Source organism: Heterodontus francisci, chromosome 12, assembly GCF_036365525.1.
Source record: "Heterodontus francisci isolate sHetFra1 chromosome 12, sHetFra1.hap1, whole genome shotgun sequence".
Classification (NCBI taxonomy): Eukaryota; Metazoa; Chordata; class Chondrichthyes; order Heterodontiformes; family Heterodontidae; genus Heterodontus; species Heterodontus francisci.
Window position 1 is genome coordinate 68,919,170 of NC_090382.1, and position 25,723 is coordinate 68,944,892.

The 25,723-nt window shown below is 43.5% G+C and overlaps 1 protein-coding gene across 1 annotated transcript in view; it reads left to right on the forward strand.

Moving 5' to 3' along the window:
* LOC137375905 (A disintegrin and metalloproteinase with thrombospondin motifs 2-like) overlaps positions 1–25,723 on the forward strand; it is a 315,989-nt gene that overhangs the window by 260,836 nt on the left and 29,430 nt on the right. Inside the window, exons 13-16 of the mRNA XM_068043568.1 lie at positions 14,313–14,446; positions 18,833–18,956; positions 21,582–21,662; positions 22,084–22,247. Of these exons, the coding sequence (XP_067899669.1) occupies positions 14,313–14,446; positions 18,833–18,956; positions 21,582–21,662; positions 22,084–22,247 (503 nt within the window). The remainder of the gene's footprint in view (positions 1–14,312; positions 14,447–18,832; positions 18,957–21,581; positions 21,663–22,083; positions 22,248–25,723) is intronic.

Genomic DNA, 25,723 nt, shown 5'->3' on the forward strand with positions numbered 1-25,723 from the left:
TAAAGAAATATCCAAATATATATTCCGAAATGGGAGACAGATGAAAATGTTCATACTGGGTCCTAATAGCCTACTCGGGTCTGCAGATGAGACCCGACCCGAGCCTGACAGAACCCCATCTGAGCCCAAGCCCGACCCGGCCCAAGTTCTTCCATTCTTTTCCCGCACCCGACCCGACCCAACCCGAATCAGTTAACATACCTTTGTTTTTCACTTTGTTCCTTACGTGCAGAAGGTTAAAATAACTGTAGCAAAACCACCTTTAAAGTCTAAAAAGTAAATTAATTTAAGGTCACTTACCTGAGGTGGTGATAGAGCATGTCCGACCCGGCCCAACCTGACCAAGCCTGAATACTGGACCCGGAAGTGCAACCCGACCCGACCCGAACCCAACACATGTTGTCAGGTTCGGGTCGGGTGGCAGGCCTTTAATGGGTCCTATAATGGACTTAAACAAGAGTGTGGGCTGGTTTGGCTAACTGATCTTCTCATTCCAGCTTCTTATGATCTTCAACCCTCAAATTGAAGCAACAAGAGGGATCATTTTCCATTTGGGCTGCAGTGGTGGTGTACCTAGAAGTGCATAGACTCATAGAGTCATTTACGGTACAGAAGGAGGCCATTTGGCCCATCGAGACCATGCTGGCTCTCCACGGAGCCATGCAGTCAGTCCCACTCCCCTGCTCGATCCCTGTAGCCCTGCAAGTCTATTTCGCTCAGGTGGCCATCCAACCTCCTCCTGAAGTCAGTGACCGTCTCTGCCTCCACCACCCCTGCGGGCAGTGAGCTGCAAGCCACCACCACCCACCAGGCAAAAAAAAATGCCTCCCCACACTCCCCCTGCATCTCGTGTTGGATGTGCACAGAATGGACCACATGAGATTTTGAATTCATTGGACAATGCGCTTTGTTTATGGAGGGTACTTGGTTAGGATATCCAGGATGGCTACAGAATTAAGAGCTGCTGCTGTACCTTAAAGCAACAGCAACAAGTCCAGTAGTGGAAGTTAACAGAAAACAAAATGTAAATCTCAAAGGAGATAATAGGGGAACCACAGAACCTTGGGGGCAGAGACAACAGCCCCCTTTGTGAAGAGATCATTTGAGGTGACACTGAAATATGTGCAGTAAAGGAAGGTTGCCATCTGTGGGTCCGAGGGCCTTGCTTATCAGAAATCGGTTGTCCAGTCTGTCTGAGAAGAGGTGAATGAGCAAGTGAGTGCTGTGTTGCATGTGAGGAAGTCATCATTACAGTTAAGAAAAAAGTTTAACATTCTGAGGAAGTTTGACAAGGTAAGCGCACCTGAATGTGTGATATTTTGGCATGGCTGCAATGCATACTTTTAACCAACTGCATCTTGACTAGACATGCTGAGCATTTGGAGGCTCTTCAGCATTTTTCCTACAATCACAAGGCTCACGATATTCTTATACAGCACACTTTCCAGCTGCTAGAGACGCCTGCCAATTATATAGAAACATAGGAACAGGAATAGGCCATTTAGCCTCTCGAGCTTGTTCTGCCACCATTCAATGAGATCATGGCTGATCTATGACATAATTCTATAAAATATAGTTACTTATTAGAAAACAAATAATGGTAAGGAATTGGTCACCGTTCCACCGGTTTTCCAGATGGAGATAGAATCAGTGGGAAGGGTAGAGTTTCTTTTGGGGACTGAAGTCTTCCTAATGTTTAAATGGGGAAAATTATGCCTCAACCAAGACTTAATGTTAAACAAATAGTCTGACAACACAGGCAGTAGAGGGATCAAGAGAGGTGGTAGAGAGATAAAAGCAGAGTATTGTCAATGTACATATGGAAGTTGTCCCCACCATGTCTGCAGATGATATCACCAAGGAGCAGCATGTAGATGAGGAAGAAGAGGGGGCCAGGAATAAATCCTTGGGACACTCCAAAGGTAATGGTGCAGGGGTGGGAATTGAAGCCATTGCAGCAGATGCTCAGATATGGAAGAGACGAACCAAACTGAGGTGCATAATAGAGGAGTGGCATTAGAGGAAGATGCTGTAGTTGACCATGTCAAAAGCTGCAGAAAGGATGAGGAGGAATAATGCCAGTCACAGAGGATGTAATTAGTGACTTTGGCAAGGGCCATTTTGGTACTGTGGCAGGGGTGGAAGCCTGATTGGAGCAATTCAATCATAGAGCTGTGTGAATTCAGGATATTTGAAGCAGAAAGAGAGAATAAAAGTGAGGTGTTAGTGTTCAAGGACAGAGGGGACAAGGCTGGGTTTATTGATTGCAGGTAGGATGGTAATGACAGGAGTTTTGAAAGGGGGAGGGGATCATTTACAATGTCATCTAGCCTTGGGGCCCAGAATGGAAGTTGGTCAGCAGGTTTGTAGGAATGGCATCAAGGGAGCAAAAAAGGTGTCCAATGCATAAGATGAGCTTGGGTGAGCTTCTGAAGGGAGAAAAACTATAAAATGATGCATGTCGGAATAGGGCAGGGATACTGGGGTAGATTTTCCTTGGTGGGCGAGGGGGAGCTGCAGAGGCAGCTGAATGATGGTCCAAATATAGTGACTGCGAAGTTCATGAACTCTTCCTACTTGTTGGAGTTGAAGTAGAGGAGACAGGGGAGAGGGATTTAAAGAGTGGTTTAAGGAGATGATTGGTAGTGGAGAAAAGAAGCCAAAAATTATCTTTGCTTTCCTGGATGACCATGGAGTAATGGACTGTAAGGTCACAAAGCACTTGATATGCTCCAGGCAGATTTGCTGATGAAAGGCTAAATCAGTAGTGTGCCAGACATGTTGAAGTCTGTGTCCCTTGGAATGAGGAAACAGAAATCGATGTCCATATTGAGGGAATACTCTACATGGAAGGGATTAAAGGGTTTTCTAGGGTCAGGGGTGTTGAAGGTAGAGGTGAGGTTGTAGTTGTGCAAATTGATGACTTCAGAATACCATGGCGAAAGGAGGGTTAAATCTAAGCAGTTTGGGAGTTTGAAATCACATTTTTAAGTGACTTGGAGCAAGAGATTTCTAGGGGCAGACACTAAAGAAGTGGGGTTGGAATGGAAATACGGGCAAGTGTTCAGAGATGGACTTGTCAATGATTGAGACCATGGGAGTAGAGAGGCCACTTGAGATAACAAGGTCGGGATGGGGTAGCCGTGAATATAGAAAGGAGAGTTTATACGGAAAGAAAGATTTAGGGAGCACATGAAAGCAGTGAATTCTGAGAAGAGGGAACAAAGGGAGTTGAGATGAAGCTTCAGATCACTGAGAATAAGGAGTCACTTAGTACAAAGGTTGAGGGAGGACATGAGGGAAGATATCTTAGTGAGAAATCTAGGGTGAGGATTGTGGGGTTGTGAGTGGTTAACAGGTGGGGGGGGGGGAGGAAGACCAGGAGATACCAGACTGTTGGAACAAACTTAGGTGCTTGAAGAAGGATAGGGAGAGAGGCCAAAAGGTGTCTTAGTGATAAAAGCTACAACACCACCATGGTGGTTGGGACAAGGCAAATGGTGGAAAGTATAGTCACACAGAGAGGCTTCAGTCAGGAGCAAGGTAATGTCACTTATGAGCCAGGTTAAATTCAAAGGCAGAGTGTCAATGCAATCATCCATATTAAGATTTTGAATATAAGCGCCTTGTTCATGAGTGAATGAACATTCTGGAGGGAAATATGCAGGGCGGAAGTGATTGTTGATTGACAGAATCTGAGGGATAGTAGTGAGTGGCATGAGTGGGACGCGATGGTGGTTGACTAAGTTAACCCCCAACAATTTTGCTGGGTAAGATCAGTGAGAAAGGAGGATGGGACCGGTTAAATTGCTGCTCCTAAAGAAGCAGCTACGGGTGCATCAGTGAGCCCTGTAGAAAAATGGCAAGAGAGGCACAGAGAGTTTATGTGGGCTTATTCAAAGGGGAGTTCAAGCCTGGAACGACAGCAGGAGAGTAGGAAGGCAGAGGAGCCATGTTTGGTAGTAGTAGGGATTGGGGGAATGGTGGGGGGCAGAGATTCAAGAGGGGAGAAATGAAAGCTGACATGACTAGTGACAGGAAGGGGAATGGACAGGAGAGAAGGGCTTAAGATTGGTAAAGAAAAAAGAAAAGGAAATAGGTTTGGGTCTGGAGCGGCAGCCAAGACACACATACAAATGGACACAGTAGATTATGGGTTATGTAGGCAATATAAGAGACCTGCCCTATTTGTAAATGGAAGACCTTTCCTCTTACTCCAGTTGTCCAGTATTGGATGGATCAAAAATTGTTATGCTATGTACTTGAATGTTACAATATCTGATGAACCAGTTGCCAGCCCACACATGCAAAGCATCATTAAATCAGTGATTCAGTTTATCTCTACAACTCTGGATTTGCAAGTAGAACAGCGGTGAGAAATGGGGTCTTCTTGCTCTGAAGCCCTTTACCCAACTTGAAGAAATTACCCTTCAAATCATTGATTTTTTTTTCATTCTTTCATGGGATGTGGCAATTGCTGGCAAGGCCAACATTTGTTGCCCATCCCAATTTGCCCTGGACAACTGAGTGGCTTGCTAGGCCATTTCAGAGGGCAGTTATGAGTCAACCATATTGCTGTGGGCCTGGAATCACATGTAGGATAGCAGAATTTTCTTCCCTAAAGCACGTTAGTGAACCAGATGGGTTTTTACAGCAATTGATAGCTTCGTGGCACCATTTCCGAGATTAGTTTTCAATTCCAGATTTTTATTCATTAAATTTAAATTCCACCAGCTGCTATGGTGAGATTTGAACCTGTGTACCCAGGGCATTAGCCTAGGCCTCTGGAGTACTAGTCCAGTGACATCGCCACTACGTCACTGTCGCCCCATTTGGAAGAGGTGGAGTTAATTGAAAGGGATCATGGAAGACAGCATCCTACAAATTTCGGCAAGTACTCATCATTGCTGGTTTTTCTTACCCAATCTTTCACACACTCAGGTTCACTGTCATTCATAAATTTAGCATGCACCAGAAGATAATAGCACAGTATGTCTTTGTGAGTTCACATGTTTCAAGCAACGTGTCGCTGATATTCCAAGTTTTGTGTTTCTTTGTTTTCCTAGGTCTCCCTGCAGGACTGCAAGCTGCAGGCCCAGACAGTGGAGACAGTACCAATAACTAACAATATTCACTCCACAATACCAAGCACCAGCACAAGAATATCCACTGCAAGGGATTCCTATTTATACTTAGATCAGGGAGCAATGTGAAAGACACACAGCATAAATGAAGAGTGGCATGCGTAGTTGACAACAGTGGAGCAACAGAGCTTTCTGGTCAGTCCCAGATCATTCTCAGCTACAGACTTTCTTCATTGGTGCCATCCTGTTTACAAAAAAATGCTGCTTTCTGAGCACCTTCAATGCATGGAGTTATTTTGACATGTGTAAGTTGTGACAGCTAGTCATATCTGTGCAGGGTGTTTGGCTGCCTCACAGAACTGCAGCCCATCTTGGAATGCTGCCATTTGACTGAAAGAATGAATACACCAGGGATTCAGGAGGAGAGGCAGAGCCATGCCACCCAGGACAGGGTTGCCCCTCAATTCTCTGCTGCTGACCTCGAGGTCCTTCTGGAGGCAGTGAGGAAGAGGAGGGAGGTCCTCCTTCTGGACGGTGTTAGGAGAAGGCCACCCACCCAAAGAGCTGGCATGGCAGAATAAGGGATAAGCCATTTAGGACTGAGATGAGAAGGAATTTCTTCACAAAGAGGGTGGTGAATCTTTGGAATTCTCTGCCCTAGAGGGCTGTGGAGGCTCAGTCATTGAGTATGTTCAAGACTGAGATTGATAGATTTCTACACAATAAAAATAATAAGAGTTACGGAGATAGTGCAGGAAAATGGCATTGAAGTAGATCAGCCATGATCTCATTGAATGGTGGAACAGGCTTGAAGGGCTGAATGGCCTACTCCTGCTCCTATTTCTTAAGTTCTTATGTTCTCATGATCTCTCCTTGTGTCTTCCACAAGTTCTGATGTGGAGGGGGCACTCGCAGAGACAGCGGAGCCAGCACCGTCACATCCTACAAGCGCACCCTCCACCAGCGCAGATACACTCACATCAGTGGGTCATCGAACGCACGATTAGATAAGGTGGCACTGGGTGAAGAGCATGTCACAAATGATGAGGAGGAGGTGACAGAGGCAGCTGTGGGCAGTCCTCCTTGGAGGATGGAGGACAGACACAGCCAGTTTTTCTAAGCTGAAATGTGATTTGGCAAAAGTGGACTGGAAATAGCTACTTGAAGGTAAATCAGTGCCAGGCTGAATGGTCTCCTTCTGTGGTATAGCTAGGGTGCTACCAAATTCACGGCCATGGAAAATGAGTCACGGCCGTGAAATCTCAGGTCCTCCATCAAATCGACCATTTTGCGAACTTTGCGCGTTTTATTCGTTGATATAAGGCTCACCTCACTGATTAGTAGATGAGGGAGGGCTTCCAGTGCAGTTTTGAGAGAAGCAGTCTTAAGTATTATCAGACAAGTGAGAATTCCAGAATGAGTAAATCAAAAGCGGCTACAAACATTACTGCAGCACATCAAGTGAAAGAATTTGTCAGCCAAATTGTGCATTTGATGGTGGAATACTGTTGTACAAGTTGCAATGTTTCATTGGATTTCACACGGCGGGCAACGGTTCAGCGCCACTTAGAGTCCAAAAGCCATCGCTGCAGAAAGAGAGCATCCGATACTGCATGCAGGAAAATGAACACGCAAAAAAACAAGCAACGATTTCATCTCTTTTTAAGAAGTTGACAGAGAGCTCAGAAAATCGTCAGTTGGTTACAATGGAACTTGTGGATGTTTTTGCAAGTGCCAACGTAGCACTGGAAAAATTTGATCACCCAGAGCTGTGGGTATTCATTCAACGTAATGTGCAAAATGGTGGTTGCTTACCAAGTGCAAATAAACTACGAAAGGGCTACTTACCAAAGGTTTTTGCCACACATTGTGAGGAGATGAAATCTCAGATTAACACCTATGAGTCTTTTGCAATTATTTGTGATTAGTCCACCGATGAGCAAGACAACTATGTGCTGCATGTTTTGTTTGATTTTATGTCTGGTACGACCAAAGATATACAGTCAGGAAAGCTAACAACAGTACTCGCAGACTGTGTCCACTTAGAATCATCTTGAAAAGAATAAGTTCATTTGCGATAGTCAGCACGGTTTTGTGAAAGGTAGGTCGTGCCTCACAAACCTTATTGAGTTTTTCGAGAAGGTGACCAAACAGGTGGATGAGGGTAAAGCCGTGGATGTGGTGTATATGGATTTCAGTAAGGCGTTTGATAAGGTTCCCCACGGTAGGCTATTGCAGAAAATACGGAAGTATGGGGTTGAAGGTGATTTAGAGCTTTGGATCAGAAATTGGCTAGCTGAAAGAAGACAGATGGTGGTGGTTGATGGCAAATGTTCATCCTGGAGTTTAGTTACTAGTGGTGTACCGCAAGGTTCTGTTTTGGGGCCACTGCTGTTTGTCATTTTTATAAACGACCTGGATGAGGGTGTAGAAGGGTGGGTTAGTAAATTTGCGGATGACACGAAGGTCGGTGGAGTTGTGGATAGTGTCGAAGGGTGTTGTAGGGTACAGAGGGACATAGATAGGCTGCAGAGCTGGGCTGAGAGATGGCAAATGGAGTTTAATGTGGAGAAGTGTGAGGTGATTCACTTTGGAAGGAGTAACAGCAATGCAGAGTACTGGGCTAATGGGAAGATTCTTGGTAGTGTAGATGAGCAGAGAGATCTTGGTATCCAGGTACATAAATCCCTGAAAGTTGCTACCCAGGTTAATAGGGCTGTTAAGAAGGCATATGGTGTGTTAGCTTTTATTAGTAGGGGGATCGAGTTTCGGAGCCACGAGGTCATGATGCAGCTGTACAAAACTCTGGTGAGGCCGCACCTTGAGTATTGCGTGCAGTTCTGGTCACCGCATTATAGGAAGGATGTGGAAGCTTTGGAAAGGGTGCAGAGGAGATTTACTAGGATGTTGCCTGGTATGGAAGGAAGGTCTTACGAGGAAAGGCTGAGGGACTTGGGGTTGTTTTCGTTAGAGAGAAGGAGGAGGAGAGGTGACTTAATAGAGACATACAAGATAATCAGAGGGTTAGATAGGGTGGATAGTGAGAGTCTTTTTCCTCGGATGAGGATGGCAAACACGAGGGGACATAGCTTTAAGTTGAGGGGTGAAAGATATAGGACAGATGTCAGAGGTAGTTTCTTTACGCAGAGAGTAGTAGGGGCGTGGAACGCCCTGCCTGCAACAGTAGTAGACTCGCCAACTTTAAGGGCATTGAAGTGGTCATTGGATAGACATATGGATGTAAATGGAATAGTGTAGGTCAGATGATCGGCGCAACATCGAGGGCCGAAGGGCCTGTACTGCGCTGTAATATTCTAATTCTATTCTAATTCTAATTCTAATTCTAAAAAAAAGAAGCTGTTAACTACATGACAGTTTCCCAAGCGATAATCAAAACTGTTTCAAAATACGGTGCAGATTTCAACAAAGTGTTTGCTTTCATTAATGACAATGTAACTTACATGACAAAATCTTTCAAATCTGTGCTCCAAGGTGTAATGCCTAATGCTGTCCATATTACAAATAATGCAATATAATTTCTCTTGTCAGTGAGCTGTGGAAAAGCGAGTTTGGTAAAGTCAACAAACTGGCCAGCTCCATGAAAATGATCTTCAAACACTGCCCTAGCCACAAGCTTCAATACAGGCAACGTATTGCAAATGTGGCTGAAATAGCTGAAATAGGGGAACAAAACATCACCCTTCCTCCAGAGCCAGTAATTACACATTGGAATTCTTGGTTTCGGGCAGTACAGTATCGCGCAGCTCACCTGAAATACTACTCAGACTTTGTCCCAGAAGAGCGCACACCGACACAGAAATCACAGGTTTTAACAGAGATTGTAACCCTTCTAAATGATGCTCTACTTAATGAGGTGGTTCAGTTTGTTGCCAAAAGTGCTACATGACAGATGGATTTAATCACTTGGTTTGAATCTCGACACTTCACAATCCACAAAGCTTACAATAAAGTCATCGATGTACTGTTCTGGGCTGAAGCACAGTCAAACAAACAACATTCTGATGATGCTGAATTAAATACTTGTGCTCAACAGATGTTTTCTTGCATGGCAAAGAAGCCCAAACAATATTACTACAAAGGGGAAGAGTCAAGTGGTGAAGAAAAAGCGGCTCAGAGGTTTCAACAACCTTCTGAGGCTTTCTTGAAAGCTGTGCGTATCTTTGACCCTGCACAAATGCACCTGTTGATGGTGGATTTAAACTGATTTGATGTGATTTCTGGCTTTGGCAAGAACTGTAGGCTGGAGATTCCCGCTTATAAAAGCACTGCAAAAGAAGCAAATTGTACTTTACCTCTGCTACAGTTTTGGAACTTGGTGGAATGCAGAATCCCCCACCTTGCAAGGCTAGCACGGCGCAGAGTGACAATTCCAACAAACTCTATGGTCGTGGAGAGAGCTGTGTCTAAACAGGGACAGGTGTTCACAGCGCAGCGATGGGGAATACAGAAAGAGACTGTTGCAGGTTGCTCTATGCTCACATTCAACTACTGACTTCAGTGAGTAAAGAATGTGACCTGTTTATAGTCAGCTTTTTACAATAGTTTTTGAGTATACAATAAATGCCATTTGAAACCAGAAACCTCCCTTGTCTTTTTTTTGTTTTAAATAGATAATTTTCATGGTTTGTTGCGACACTGAAATTTATGATTTAAATATGTGAAATTCATGATTTTTAAAATGCTGTGACTGTGAAATTTGTAAAATTTGACCATAAATTTGGTAGGGCCCTAGCTATAACCATTCTATTATTTCACGATTCTACACTCGGGCGTATGTAAATCTTAGGTTAAAGAATAAAGCACCAACTGATGTATTTCCTGCCATGCAACATTGCTAAAGAAGTGGAGGTGTAGGAAGGTTCCAAACAAAGGGCTGCAGTTAATTACATGAAGTAACACAAGAAATTAAAAAAGTTCCCTTGCCAGCAAAGTCAGCCATGTTTCGCTGCAAAGGAGCTATTTTCTTCACTCAGCCAGAGGCAGTCAATTAGTGGCTCCCGAAATAACTGGAAGCCTGTCAACAATCTTGAAATGTGTCTGGCTCTGGAAAATTTGCTGTGGTCAAAGTGAAGGCTCAGTGACAGGCAGAAGGCTCAGCCCAACTTTATTCGAGCCACAAGAAAATCACGGCCTTGAAGTTGTTGGCTTAATGAAATGTATTATTCTCCTATTTATATTAAGACATTGAAATATTTGATGATTCCCAACCATTTAGATCCTTTCAAAAAAGGTCTAAAATAGGAATTGCTCTGCTAGGTTAGCTAAGGAACGCTTACAGTCATAGAGTTATACAGCACAGTAAGAGGCCCTTTGGCCCATTGTGTCCGTGCCGGCCATCAATCGCCTATCTGTTCTAATCCCATTTTCCAGCACTTGGCCCGTAGCCTTGTATGTTATGGCATTTCAAGTGCTCATCTAAATACTTCTTAAATGTTGTGAGGGTTCCTGCCTCTACCACCCCTTCAGGCAGTGTGTTCCAGATTCCAACCACCCTCTGCGTGAAATTTTTTTTCCTCAAATCCCCTCTAAACCTCCTGCCCCTTACCTTAAATCTATGCCCCCTGGTTATTGACACCTCCACTAAGAGAAAAAGTTTCTTCCTATCTACCCTATCTATGCCCCTCATAATTTTGTACACCTCAATCAGGTCCCCCCCCTCAGCCTTCTCTGCTCTAAGGAAAACAACCCTAGCCTATCCAATCTCTCTTCATAGCTGAAATGCTACATCCCAGGCAACATCCTGGTGAATCTCCTCTGCACCCTCTCCAGTGCAGTCACATCCTTCCTATAGTGTGGCGACAAGAATTGTACACAGTACTCCAGCAGTGGCCTAACTGGCATTTTATACAGCTCCATCATAACCTCCCTGCTCTTATATTCTATGCCTCGGCTAATAAAGGCAAGTATCCCATATGCCTTCCTAACCATCTTATCTATCTGTGTTGCTGCCTTCAGTGATCTATGGACAAGTAGACCAAGGTCCCTCTGACCCTCTGTACTTCCTAGGGTCCTACCATCTATTGTATATTCCCTTGCCTTGTTAGTCCTCCCAAAATGCATCACCTCACACTTCTCAGGATTAAATTCCATTTGCCACTGCTCCGCCCATCTTACCAGCCCATTTATATCATCCTGTAATCTAAGGCTTTCCTCCTTACTATTTATGACACCAACAATTTTCATGTCATCTGCGAACTTATTGATCATACCGCTTATATTCATGTCTAAATCATTAATGTACACTACAAACAGCAAGGGTCCCAGCACCGATCCCTGCGGTACACCACTGGTCACAGACTTCCACTGACAAAAACAACCCTTGACCATCACCCTCTGCCTCCTGCCACTCAGCCAATTTTGGATCCAATTTGCCAAATTGCCCTGGATCCCATGGGCTCTTACCTTCTTAACCAGTCTCCCATGCGGAACCTTATCAAAAGCCTTACTGAAGTCCTTACTTCATTAACTGCTTTTCCCTGATCTACACACCTAGTCACCTCCTCGAAAAATTCAATCAAATTTGTTAGGCACGATCTCCCCCTGACAAAGCCATGCTGACTATCGTTGATTAATCCCTGCCTCTCTAAATTGAGATTAATCCTGTCCCTCAGAATTTTTTCCAATAGTTGCCCTACCACTGATGTTAGACTCACTGGCTTGTAATTACCTGGTTTAGCCCTACTACCCTTCTTGAATAATGGTACCACATTTGCTGTCCTCCAGTCCTCTGGCATCTACCCTGTGGCCAGAGAGGATTTGAAAATTTGTGTCAGAGCCCCTGCTATCTCCTCCCTTGCCTCACCTAGCAGCCTGGGATACATCTCATCTGGGCCTGGGGATTTATCCACTTTTAAGCCCGCTAAAACCGCTAATACCTCCTCCCTTTCAATGCTAATTTGTTCAAGTAGATGACAATCCCCCTTCCTGATCTCTACAGCTACATCGTCCTTCTCCATAGTGAGCACAGATGAAAAGTAATCATTCAAAACCTCACTCACGTCCTCCGGCTCCACACACAGATTGCCACTTTGGTCCCGAATGGGCCCTACTCTTTACTTGGTTATCCTCTTGCCCTTAATATTCTTATAAATTGCCTTGGGATTTTCCTTAATCTTGCCCGCCAGTGTTTTTTCATGCCCCCTCTTCGCTTTCCGAATTACTTTTTTAAGCACCGCCCCCCCCTCCCCCCTATACTTTCTATACTCCTCTAGGGCCTCCACTGCTTTCAGCGCTTTGAATCTGCCATAAGCCTCCTTTTTTTTCCTTATCCAATCCTCTATATCCCTTGACATCCAGGGTTCCCTGGACTTGTTGGTCCTATCCTTCACCTTTACGGGAACATGTTTTCCCTGAACTCTCGCTATTTCCTTTTTGAATGACTTCCACTGGTCTGATGTATACTTTCATACAGGTAGCTGCTCCCAGTCCACTTTGGCCAGATCCCGTTTTATCATATTGAAAGCGGCCTTCCCCCAATTCAGTACCTTTATTTCCGGTCCATCTGTGTCCTTTTCCATAACTACCTTAAATCCTACAGAGCTATGGTCACTATCCCCTGAAATGCTCCCCTACTGACACTTCTGCCACTTGTCCGGCTTCATTCCCTAGGTTTAGGTCCTGTAGCTCCTCTTCTCTTGTATGACTTTCTACGTGCTGGCTCAAAAAGCTCTCCTGCGTGCATTTTAAGAATTCCACCCCCTTTAAGCTTTTTGCAGTAAGGCTATCCCAGTTAATAAAAGCAAAATACTGCGGATGCTGGAAATCTGAAATAAAAACAAGAAATGCTGGAACCACTCAGCAGGTCTGGCAGCATCTGTGAAAAGAGAAGCAGAGTTAACGTTTTGGGTCAGTTCCGAAGAAGGGTCACTGACCCGAAACGTTAACTCTGCTTCTCTTTTCACAGATGCTGCCAGACCTGCTGAGTGGTTCCAGCATTTCTTGTTTTTATCCCAGTTAATATTGGGGAAGTTGAAATCCCCTACTATTATTACCCTATTATTTTTACACCTCACTGAAATTTGCCTACATATCTGCTGCTCTGTCTCTCCTTGACTGTTTAGAGGCCTGTAGTTTGTTTTTAAGTGCTAGCCATATGGCCTCATTTGAGGAACCTTCTAAGATATCATCCCTCCTTACTGCAGTAATTGACTCCTTGATCAGTAGTGCAATGCCACCTCCTCTTTTACACCCCCGCCCCCGTCACACCTGAAGATTCTATACCCTGGAATATTGAGCTGCCAGTTCTGCCCTTCCCTCAACCATGTCTCTGTGATAGCAATAATATCATATTCCCATGTGTTAATCAACGCCCTCAATTCATCTGCCTTACTAGTAGGACTCCTTGCGTTAAAATAGATGCAATCCAGCCTTGCATTATTCGTTTGTGCCTTAACTGGTCTATATTTGCTCTGCATTTCAGACTGACTTAGTTGCTTTTCTGTATTTGGCTGTGCATCACCCCCTACTGTACTTCCACTCTGTCTACCATCCCCCTGCCAAATTTGTTTAAACCCCTCCCCCACAACAGCATTAGCAAACCTCTATGCAGGGATGTTGGTCCCGTTCTGGTGCAGGTGCAACCTGTCCAACTTGTACAGGTCCCACCTTTGCCAGAAACAGATCCGGTGATTCAGGAAACAAAAGCCCTTCCTCCTGCACCATCTCTTCAGCCACGCATTCATCTGCTCTATCCTCCTATTCCTATACTCACTAGCATGTGGTACTGGGAGTAATCCAGAGATTACAACCTTTGAGGTCCTGCTTTTTAATCTGCTACCTAGCTCCCTAAATTCCTGTTGCAGGACCTCATCCCTCTTTCTACCTATGTTGTTGGTACCAGTGTGAACCACGATCCCTGACTGTTCACCCTCCCCCTTCAGAATGCCCTGCAGGTGCTCCGTGACATCCTTGACCCTAGCACCAGGGAGGCAACATACCATCCTGGAGTCACGTTTGCAGCCACATAAACGCCTGTCTGTACTCCTTACGATAGAATCCCACTCTTTTTCCTCCCCTCTTGTGCAGCTGAGCCACCAGTCGTGCCACAGACTTGGCTCTTGCTGCATTCCCCTGAGAAGCTATCTCCCTCAACAGTGTCCAAAGCGGAAAGTCAGAAAAGAAGCTTCAAAGGCATTAAAAGCTACAAGTTACTCTATCATATACCAAAGATAATTTGAATGTAATATAATTAATAATATCTCTCAACAGCTGAACAAAGGTGCTTCCTCACCTGTGAATCAAAAGAAACCAAGGAGATTGTCTACATGAAGAGGATGGTACATGATGGAACACGTTGTTCCTACAATGATCACTATGACATTTGTGTTCGAGGTGATTGTGTGGTGAGTGATCCAATCTTTATGTTAACGTAGAATTAGATAATATAAAGTCACAAATTATTCTTGGATTCTGCCTAACATGCATTCCATCTGGTCAAGGATGTGCTCAATAATTCAAATGGACATGAAATATTATAGGTATACAACAATCTTGTAAAGATCATATTTGATTAAAGAAATTTTACTGAAGATAAATATTTTAAGCTGTTCCATTTTATTATCTGGATGCATTGTAAGCACAAACAAGAAACCTTCCATTTAAAAATCATAGTGCATTTCTTCTGCGGCTTTTTTTGTAGTGAATCAGAGGTTCTACTATTCATATAAAATGTACAACTTGTGTAACACTAGAGAAACTACTTTTTCTCTCAGGCTCAGTTATAGGACCATTAGCTTGATGTCAGTTATAGAAAAGCTGTTAAAAGGAATCATTGGGGATACACTGTTCACTGCTATAAAGAAAGGGTTATTAGAGACTCACAACATAGCTTCTCAAAAAGAGGGGCATTTTACCAACCTGGTTGAATTCTTAACGGAAATTATTGGATTGATAGTTGAAAGAAAGACAGCCTGGGTGGAATTTTAAACCCCAACCTCTAGTCTGGCAGAAATGTGACAGGACCCTCACAGCTGTTTATCATATACTGGGACCATTCCCAAGTGTCCCTGGCAGTATCTGCCTTGCAATCTGGATTTTTGGCTTAATCTGAAAGTGCCAAATTTATTTTAATTCTTCTCCTATTTTCCTTCCATTTTAAAGAAAAACCCTGTTTAGCCATATCTTGTGGACAAAAATATAGACGTAGTTATTTCAGTCAGGTTCAAATCCTGTAGTAATGGAATATCAGCATAGGATGATCTTCACTCAACTAAACTTAGCATTTTTCAAACATTCCAAATTGAGAAAATCGTTATTGTTAACAACAGTGATAGAATGAAACTAACTAAAATAAAGTGTAACCTCCGCATGTAGCTATATAATACATTCACGCCATCTTGTCAGCAGTCTGTGAGAATGTGCCAGTTTTAAAATAAAGTAACTGGAAAACAGGGCCCAGGAAGTAGAGATCATTGTGTTCTAAAAAAGAAAATAGCCACAACATATTTAATAAAGACGGGCAAAACTCAGAGATCTTGGCAAAATGTTACAACTAAGCCATAAAAAATCTATTTTCCTTTTGAACACTGGGTTTGGTCTGATAAAAATCCAGATGGGATTTAAAATAGCTTTTCATCCACAGTACGGCTTTGTCACAAAATTCTAGGAATTATAAATTAGCCTGGGCCTGAACAGAGAGGTCAGAGGCTATACTGAAATTGGGCCTCAGGCCTCAACTACATCTCTGGGACAAGATGTTGGTGCCTGTCCCGTCTCGCCAGGCAGCTCACCCTATGCAAAAAATAAATTTTGGCTTGCTGGTGGTGGCTGTCAGGTAAGTTCCAATTAAGAGAAGGGTTGAATCGGGTAATAGTGGGATGGGTGATTTCCAGGACGGAGGAGTCAGAGGATAGCACTCTTGTTCCTCCTCTTGGCTCCACAGAAAATTTAATTTTAAAATACACCTAACATTTGCCTTTTCTTGGCAGCCACAGTAGCTGCTGAAGAATCCTGAGTGAGACAGTCCTGACATCTGCCCTGGTTATCAATAATTAGTTTTAAAAGGGGTCCTTAAACATGTGCTAAGCCCCTCATTAACATATTTAAAGAGCCGAACACCCATTTTAGGCATGCGTCTGAATTGCTGGCACAGATTGGGTGCAAGCCGACCTACTGCTTAATTGGTATACTTTGCCCAGTGTTTCACCCTAGACAAAGGTGCAACGCAAACCTATTCCTACCCTTCGATGCTCAGTCTTAGGATGACATTTCACTGTTGGTGTGTGCTTACTTATAAAGGAGAGGTAGCTGAACAACATCTAAGATCCTGAGAGGTCTTGACAGGGTGGATGTGGAAACAAAGTTTCCTCTTGTGGGAGGATCGAGAACTGGGGGTCACTGTTTAAAAATAAGGAGTTGCCCATTTAAGACAGAGATGAGGAGAATTTTTTTCTGAGAGGGTCGTGCGTCTTTGGTGGTGAAGCAGAGTCTTTAAATATTTTTAAGGCAGAGGTAGATAGATTCTTGATAAGCAAGGGGGGTGAAAGGTTATCGGGGCTAGGTGGGAATGTGGAGTCAAGGTTACAATCATCAGCCATGATCTTATTGAATGGCGGAACAGGCTCGAGGGGCCGAGTGGCCTACTTCTGCTCCCAATTCGTATGCTCGTATGTTCATAGAATGTAAGGAGGAAAGAAAGACAATGAAGAATATTTTGCTTTTATTTTATAATAAATTTGTTTTCTCATTTTAACATTATGACCCACATTGTAATGGAATGATAGCATTTTTGGACTAGACAAAATCAAAGAAGGTCAATTCTATCAATTCCAAAACGGGGCTGAAGCGGCAGTGCGCTTTGAACTCGGTGGCGTTCAGACACAGAAGCGACACCACTGAGCCCCTGCAATATTTTCCGTGGGGGCTCATTTAAATGGAGGGGATGGAGCGGATGTCCCAGATGATATAAAAGGAGCGGTTGTTCCAACCTGGCAATGGCATCCGTCACCACTGCGCAGGCGCGGTGCCATTTTTAAAGGGCTTCAGGCCCTTCACTTTCATTTGCATCTTTAAGGGTGCCGTTTAAGTAGAAAATGAATAAAATTGTAAATTATCTTTGATTACCCTCTTCCCCACCCCCCACCCCCACCCCCACCCCACTGAGTTTGCATTTCATAAATTTACATTTGCCTCCCAAAAACCACTTTGGAAAATGCTGACATTTAACCCCCCCCCACCTTCAGAACCTCTGACCCTCAACCCCTACCCAACATCCCCACAGCCAATATAAAAGGTTTTCCTTGCTCCGTCCCGCCCCCGCCCGCCCTGATAATTTCACTTCTCCCCCCTCCCCACCAGTGTCTTGCCTCGGAACTCCGTATGAAGTTCTGAAGGCGCGTGAGTTGCAACCGGTGGCCGTAATATTGATGTGGGACAGCTGCCGGGACAAGGTAAGTATATGTAAATTAATTTGCATTGATTTTACTATTTAAATGAAGGCCCCGCTGCTTGGCGGCAGGTGGGTTGGGGGGGAGGGGCTGCACCTAGGCCTCACCACCGCTGGTAAAATGTGGCGGGGCCTTCTCGGCGTCGGGGGTCGTGGCGGGCCACTCCCTTAAGTATTTTGCGGGCCTCCTTGCCACGACCCCCGACGTCGAGGGACTGGTAAAATTCAGCCCAAGATCTCTGAACAAATTTTGATTTCCAGTTTTATTTTTCAAAATCACACAAATTGATCTACTTTATCTGATAGTACATGAGTCCACAGAAACGTTCTTGTTTTATTTTTAAAATGGAAGTGCTAACTTTTGCATGCAAATGCAAAATGTTTATTATACTGCTGTAATGGATCACAGCTAACTCTTTTTCTCATTGGGACAATGAAAGGGACTGTGACTGTAAGCTGTTGTTTATCCAGACCTACATTCATGCTATACCTGTGAAATGCATTTGAATTTTTCTTAAGCATTTGGAAATTTAATGATAACATAATGCCAACCGGGACTTGGTTCCACCATTAAACAAAAGACAAAATGAAAAATTGCCAATATTTTATCTGGCAAGGTAAAGCTCAAAGTTTGTAATAATGACTGGCCTTATGTTGTAGTATGATGCAGCTGAAAGATGATCGAATTATAGGATGAAGCAGTATTGTTAAAATATTAACGTATTGAGGGATTGATGTGTTTTTTTGCAAAACTCCAGTTTTTTCCTTGGATTCTGTCCGCACTAATTTGATTGGAAAATTGCTCCACTTTTCCGAGGTCAGCTGTCTCGTAGACAGTGATTTTAGCATGAATGGACTGCAATGTGATAGGGAATCTGCATGGAGGGTGTCTACTAACCAGCAGAGAATTCGGACTTGTTTTTATTCTTGAACTTGTCCCTGACAAATTTTAAAGTGAAGTAAGGACCAATTGAAATATGACATAGGTTCGGATTTGTTTGAATAAATCTCCAAAATATTAAACTATACTGGATAATGTGGCACAGTCCGAGAATATTCAACTACCCTATATTTGCAGAGTACATTGGATAAAATGGAAGAATCCTGGGGGTTGCAGAGGAGTTCTAGAATGTGAAATTGGTTAGAAAATGATTGCCTAGTTTTAACATCTACTATTGCCAAACTAATACAGGGGTAACTATGTCTCAGAGAGTATGTCCCTGACATTAATGGCTTTCTTTAATATTAGTGCTTATCTTTATCAATAGCCTGGCAATATTACTCATGAATAAAAATATTACTCATGCCCAAAAATTTAAAGACTAGTGCTGTTTTAATGTTTCAGAAAGTGGGCTGTGATAAAGTGCTGGGCTCCATTAAAAAGGAAGACAAATGTGGGGTGTGCGGCGGTGATAATTCTCACTGCAAAGTGATCAAAGGGACATTTTCCAGAGCAGCAAAGAAACCAGGTCAGTGTGTTCAATTATTATTTATATCTTCAAAAATTGCAAAGATAAAAATGGAACACAGCATCGCTGATCACTTAGTGAATAAAGATACCATCCAGTGTAGTAATTATAGAATAAATCTCATGTTCAGCACCAGGTTATCAGATTAGGATGGTGCAAAAGCCTCTCAGCTAAGGAGGGAAATAGCAACCAAAGTTCCCATTCCTGATTACTATACAGAAGTTTCAACCACTGGCACTGGTATTGAAAGAGGTGCTGAGAGGAGAGAAGGGCCTGGTCCAGTCTGTCATCAGTCGGACTTGGGCGGGAGCTGGACTACAAGGAGTAGCCCTGCTCTACAATGCTTTTTGCTTGTAAATGATGACTGGGACCCCAAAATACTGACTGCTAGCATCAAATACTGATGGTTTTTTGGGGGAATATGTTATATTATGGGATATATCACTGATCCCACACTCACAACAAGAAACTGCACCTAAAGGGATAACAGGTTAATGACGGGGCTACCACATTATTGTGGCAATTCTCTAACCCATACTCCCTTCGAGACTGACTCTCCACTGGGAAAGTGGGATCAGTGAATTTACACTCCAGAATCCGTGCTTCAAATCATTAGTTTTGGAGATGGACAGTTGCAGTTGCATGAATGTATAAATTCCGACAGTAATGTAATACTTTAAATTGGGTAGAGGTCCCAGTAAAAATTGGGTAGAGGTCATTTGATAAAAGCATTGCTAATAATAAGCTCCAAAATTCAGTGTATTCTGAAAGAATATATACTCACCTACTATTTTACACTCCATCAGAATTTGGAAAAGAAAAACATGTATGATGTAAAATAGACTGCAATTTCACTATAGCCCGTTTTGTACCACTGCCCAAGATAAATTTCATGCCGTACAAACTCCTTTACATCGACATTTCAAAAGGTTTTTCTTCCTTTCAGGCAACAATACAGCAAGTTGCAGTTGCATTAACATCAGCCGTAGAGCCTCAGTTGAGAGGTAGCAGGGACCATGGAAGGACAAACTTCCGCTCTGGAGGCAAATGAAGACAATTTGGAGCACAGCATTGATCGCAGCTTCCAAATCATGGCCATTGCCGTGTCTCAGTGCTTGACAGATATCCTAGCTGCCATAAGAACAGGCAGCAACTGATTAGTGGGGCTGCAGATCCAGGGCCCAATAGAAGGGTGGCAGACAAAGTCCATGTGCCTGATACTGCCATCTTTCAGGACAGCAGCACATGCTAAAATGCTAGCAATCCCCCTCAGAGCACTATGCCTGTGTATGGTGGCAAGCGAGACCAAGTTGCCCAGGATCACCCTCCAGTGATGTTTCCTTTCAGGAACTAGCTGCCATGAGTCAAGAGACAACTCTTTGCACGGCATGAACAGCCAAGTTCATCTTGCAGTACAGGCTCTCGGTTCACTTCAAAACAGCACTAGGATAGCAGATAGGGAGACATGGTTAGGCACAAGGGGGAATCATGGTTTTCAGAAAGATTAGGAGCCTGATAGTTTGGAAATAATTCTCCGAAGAGAGTGAAGCACTACAGAAACATGAATTACAGGTGTCATTGATTTACAAAAAAGAAAAGAAATACTTGCATTTGTATAACACCTTTCAGGATCTCAGGATGTCCCATAGCACTTTATAGGCAATGATGTACTTTTGAATTGTAGTCACTGTTGTAATGTAGGAAGTGCAGCAGCCAATTTGCATGCAGCAAGCTCCCACAAACAGCAATGTGACAATGACCAGAATTTTTTTTTGTGTGATGTTGATTGAAGGATAAATATTAGCCTTGGACACCAGGAATAACTCCCCTGCTCTACTTCGAAAAAGAGCCATGGGCTCTTTTACAGCCACCTAAGAAGGTGGCAGGCTCTCAATTTAACATCTCATCCAAAAGACAGCACCTCTGACAGTGCAGTATTACCTCAATAATGTATTGAAGTATCAGCCTGGATTTTTGTGCTTAAGTCTCTGGCATATGACTTGAACCCACAATCTACTGATTCAGCAGCATGAGTGCTGTCCACTGAGCCATGGTTGACACTTGAAGTAAGGGTTAATAAATTAATCAGAAGTCTGGAATCAGTAAGTTTAATTGGTTCTCTCTTCAGCACACCACTTCCCAACTTACATTTGTTTGAAGTGCTAAGTGGTGCTTTTGGACCAGTTTCTTTTGGTTGTAAATTTAAACTGATTACATGAACGGCACAAACCTAGGAAATTTCAGTGTACTTTAACAGTGCAGTTTTGTAAATGAACCTTGAAGGGCTTCGATGGTATAATATGTGCATTGTTAAAAAGTCAAGTGAACTTGCATTTAGTGCAATAATGATATAAATAGACCCAAATGTGCTAAAATTAAAATTTCCTATATCTTTTAGGCCAAATAACAGTATAACAATGGTGTAAATACTGAAGGAGGAAATTCAGGGCAATTTTTCATCCATATCCTGGAAGAAAATTAACCCTAGGATGTTGGCAATTCATTTGCCATCTCTCTGATAATTTTGGAATTTTATTCCAATTTCAACACAAGTCCACTTCAGTTAATGCTGTTCCACACTTATTAATATCATAATTCAGTTACTATTTTTCTCTGATCTGAAAGGTTATGTGAAGATGTTTGAAATTCCAGCTGGAGCTAGACATCTGTCTATTCAAGAGATAATTGCATCTCCTCACTTCATTGGTAAGTCTTCCCCAAAATTAACCTCAAGTACTGAACCACCAAACAATTCCAGAATTGATGAGGGAAAGCAGTTCTGCTTGAAGAGATGATTTGAATTGGCCTCATTACTTAAACATAATTCTCCCTAACTATAACAGTTCTTTGTAAAATATCTGTATCTCTCAATTTCAAAAATGTGAAGAGTTGTTTACATCATCAGGATTGTAAAAAACTCCATTCTGTTTAATGTGCAGACTATAGAAGGAGGATATTTCCAATGTGTCTTGTGTTTAATGTTTTAACAGTCTTTTAAATGCTAATTTAGTGAAATTTGATATTAAAATTTAACTGTTGTTCAAGAGTTACTGTTTTGTAGTTTAAAGTTAATGTAACTATAATGCTTACTTACAAGACCTCTAATAAATATTTTTGATTTACTAAGTAATCAAGAACCAAGCTACAGGAAACTTAATTTTGAATGGAGAGGATAATTTGCCTGATTCTAAAACTTTCATTGAAATGGGAGTAATATGGGAGTATTCCAACGATCATGATAAGGAATCTCTACAAACTGTTGGACCCCTCCATGATGGGATAGTAGTTCTGGTAAGATACACTCCAGTTACTACAAGTGCAGGCACAATTTACACTTGTATAGCAGCATTAACACAATGAAACATCCCACTGCATTTCACTAGAGGGAGCTAAAATATGGGCACTGAACAGGAATTGAGAGAAAATCTGGGACAGGCGACCAAAGGCAAGATTAAAGAGGTCGGTTTTGAGGAGACTTTTGAAGGTGAAGTGGCTTTTGAGTAGATTCCTGGAAGCAGTGATGTCATAGTATATGGATTGCCAGATAAAAGGAAGTTGGAAGCAAGTGAGAGTTTGATGAGAGAGTTTGAATGTAGCCAGTTTTGATTTGTGCACATTTCTTCCGAATCCTTGTCCCACCCACTTCTTTACCAGCTGATAATTAATTTATTTGTCCATCCAGAAGTATAATCCTGGCTTTTTGTGTTCTCCCATCCCTCCCAAGCAATGTTCAACCCTTTTCCCCTCTACCTTGCTCTACCACCACCAGAAGTGCTTCACTGGTTTCACTTCTCCTCCACTAAAACAATACTCAAGCTTCTCCCCTATCCCAGTAAGTATTTCTTTGACTGAAACTTTACTCATGGCTGATGACACCTGGCCTGTTACTGAATCCTTCTTGCCTGGCTGTACTTTGCACCACCTGCTGCACCCAAACCACAATGGTGGCAGACCAACTCACATCTTGGTCTTTTCCCCCCTCTACTTCTCTGACAGCTTCTCTTTCAAGAACCTCACTTTGTTCCATGCCTGTGGCCTCACTTTTAAAAGTCACATTCTGCATCAGGCCCCAAACCCCATCTTGAGTTTCTCACGGAGATATCCTCCCTCCTTTCTTTTACACTGACCAAATCCTCATCGTCAGTGATTTCGATCTCCATTTCAACTTATGTTGCCCTCTCTCCTCTTAATTTCACTACCCTGACTCTCCCTTCTTATGAGCTCTTCTACTCCTATTAAAGGAAGTTCCTTTGATGTTGCCATCTCAATTGGCATGTCTGCTCCCACGGTCTTGATCATGGAAAAGACAAGCTGCTACCACTTTCTAGTATTTTTCACACACTCTCTGTCCCTCCTGCCAACATTTCCTTTTGCGCAACCCCTGTAAGAAACTCTCCTACAAATCACATGCAGTGACAACTGCCCAACTGCCTAACCATTGGCCTTCCATTTTATCACAACATTTCTGCAGTTGTTAATCTGCTCAACCACCCTTCACCTCCACTTTTGATGCCCGTAACCCAGTAATCTGTTTATTCTCTCGCATACTGACCTATCCCCAGTTTTGGTCTTTATATTTGCTTCTGCAGCCTTCAGCATGCCTGGCACTCAGCTAGTTTAATCATCCATCATCATATCTGGCTGTACCACATCAAGTGCAAACATGACTGAATTGTCCAATACTTCAGTGACAGCCTGGAGATTAAAGTTAATCTCTGGCTTCTTTTCTCCAGTACCAACTGTCTCCTTAAACCTTTCTCCCCTTCCCATATACCCACACCACCAATAACAAGTGCCTGGACTTCTTCGTGGCTAATGCTGAAACCATACATTCAGCTGCCTCTGCTATTTCCTCCTTCCTCTTGGCCCCCAAGGTAACCTCTCCATCTTCCCCATCCTAGCCATGATTTCCAGCTTTTTCTAGTTTCTCTCCTGTCTCTCTGCATACTGGGCGGCACAGTGGCGCAGCAGTTAGCACCACAGCCTCACAGCTCCAGCGACCCGGGTTTGGTTCTGGATACCGCCTGAGCGGAGTTTGCAAGTTCTCCCTGTGACCGTGTGGGTTTCCGCCAGGTGCTCTGGTTTCCTCCCATAGCCAAAGACTTGCAGGTTGATAGGTAAATTGGTCATTGTAAATTGCCACTAGTGTAGGTAGGAGAATTGAGGGAAGGTGGGGATGTGGTAGGGAATATGGGATTAATGTAGGATTAGTATAAATGCGTGGTTGATGGTTGGCACAGACTCGGTGGGCCGAAGGGCCTGTTTTAATGCTGTATCTCTCTATACACGATCTGAGCTTCATGATACCCACCTCTTGCTCCCTTTACCCCATTCCCACTAAACTGCTGACTACCCAATCTCCCTTCCTTGCTCTCATGCCAGCTGACATTGTAAATGATTCCCTTCCCATTCTCTATCCAGCCAGAATGAACAGATTTATTCGGGCACTGGCCTGCAGAACTATCTGGAGCTTGATAATCAATGTCTCCAGAGCAATAATGAGCCAGGCAGGCTGGCCAATGACAAGCATTGCCCTGGAGCACTGCCAGCCTAGATATCGGATTACTGAATCTGGCACAGAATGCCGACTCAGCCCCATTCTGCCATCATCAAACTGGGAATTTTAGAGTCACTGCAACCCCACAGAGACCCCATGATGCAATGGGTTGGCAATAATTGAAGAGGTTCAAAAGAAAGACTGGAGGACATTAATTCATCCAATTCCACAAACCCATGATACTTTACATCAAGGCACTGGTTATACAACACAAATCTGGTCTCTTAAAATAAGTGGGACAGTTACCCTTAAACATTATGAATTCATAACTATTAGAAATTTCATAGAATCCGTGCTTTGTTCAAAATGACCAGAGGAAATCTGTTGTTCGCTTACTTAAACAGATTGCTGGTCCAACAAAAGGCTGGGAGACTCTTTCATTTCCCTGCCACGACCAGACATTGTGATGGGACGCGGGTCTGTGTCTGATTCCCTCACACGGCGACAAGACGCAGGTGAAGGGGAAAAGGTCCTCATGCAGCTACCAGATCTTAGTACAAGTCATGTGGTAAGGTTAACAACAAAGAGATTACGAGTGGCCAGCATTTTGTTAGTTTAGATGGTCAGAAAACTTATTTATCTGGTTTGGAGTTGTGATGATTTCCAAAGTGTGTTTGTGGCCACACTCAACACATTTAGCAAGACATCAATCACAATGGTGACAGTTTGTTTACGGAGGGATTAGCGTCGGCCCTGGGTCAGTGGGGGTGGGATTTTGATATCCTGCCCTTTCCAGAGTCTCTTCTCACACTCGATCAAATAGTTGACTCCATCAATCACCAGCTCCACCTGGAGAAGGGGACAGGACATTCAGGTTTAGATTTTTACATCTGCACAAGGGGGAATCGGAGGGATTGTTTGATTGTTTTGCTGGAAAGAAAACCCTCCGCATCCCTCTGCCCCTCTGTCTCTCCCCTTTCCTCTCCTCCCCTGCCTCTTCCTCCCCTCCATCTCGCTCGCCCTCCTCCCCCTGCCCCCATCCACTCCCTCTGTCTCCTCACATCACCCCTCCCTGACCATCCCTTGCCACTCCTCTCCTCTCCACCCCACCCCACCTGACCCGGCTCTGCCTCCCTTGACCCTTCCCTCATCTATCCCCTTCCCAAAAAAACCCCTCCTTGCTTGGTGCCCATCCCCTCTCCTCCCCAAGGAAACTAGTCCCCTAACAGTCCCCGATCTGGTTCCCCACTCCCTGTACTCCCCCAAACCT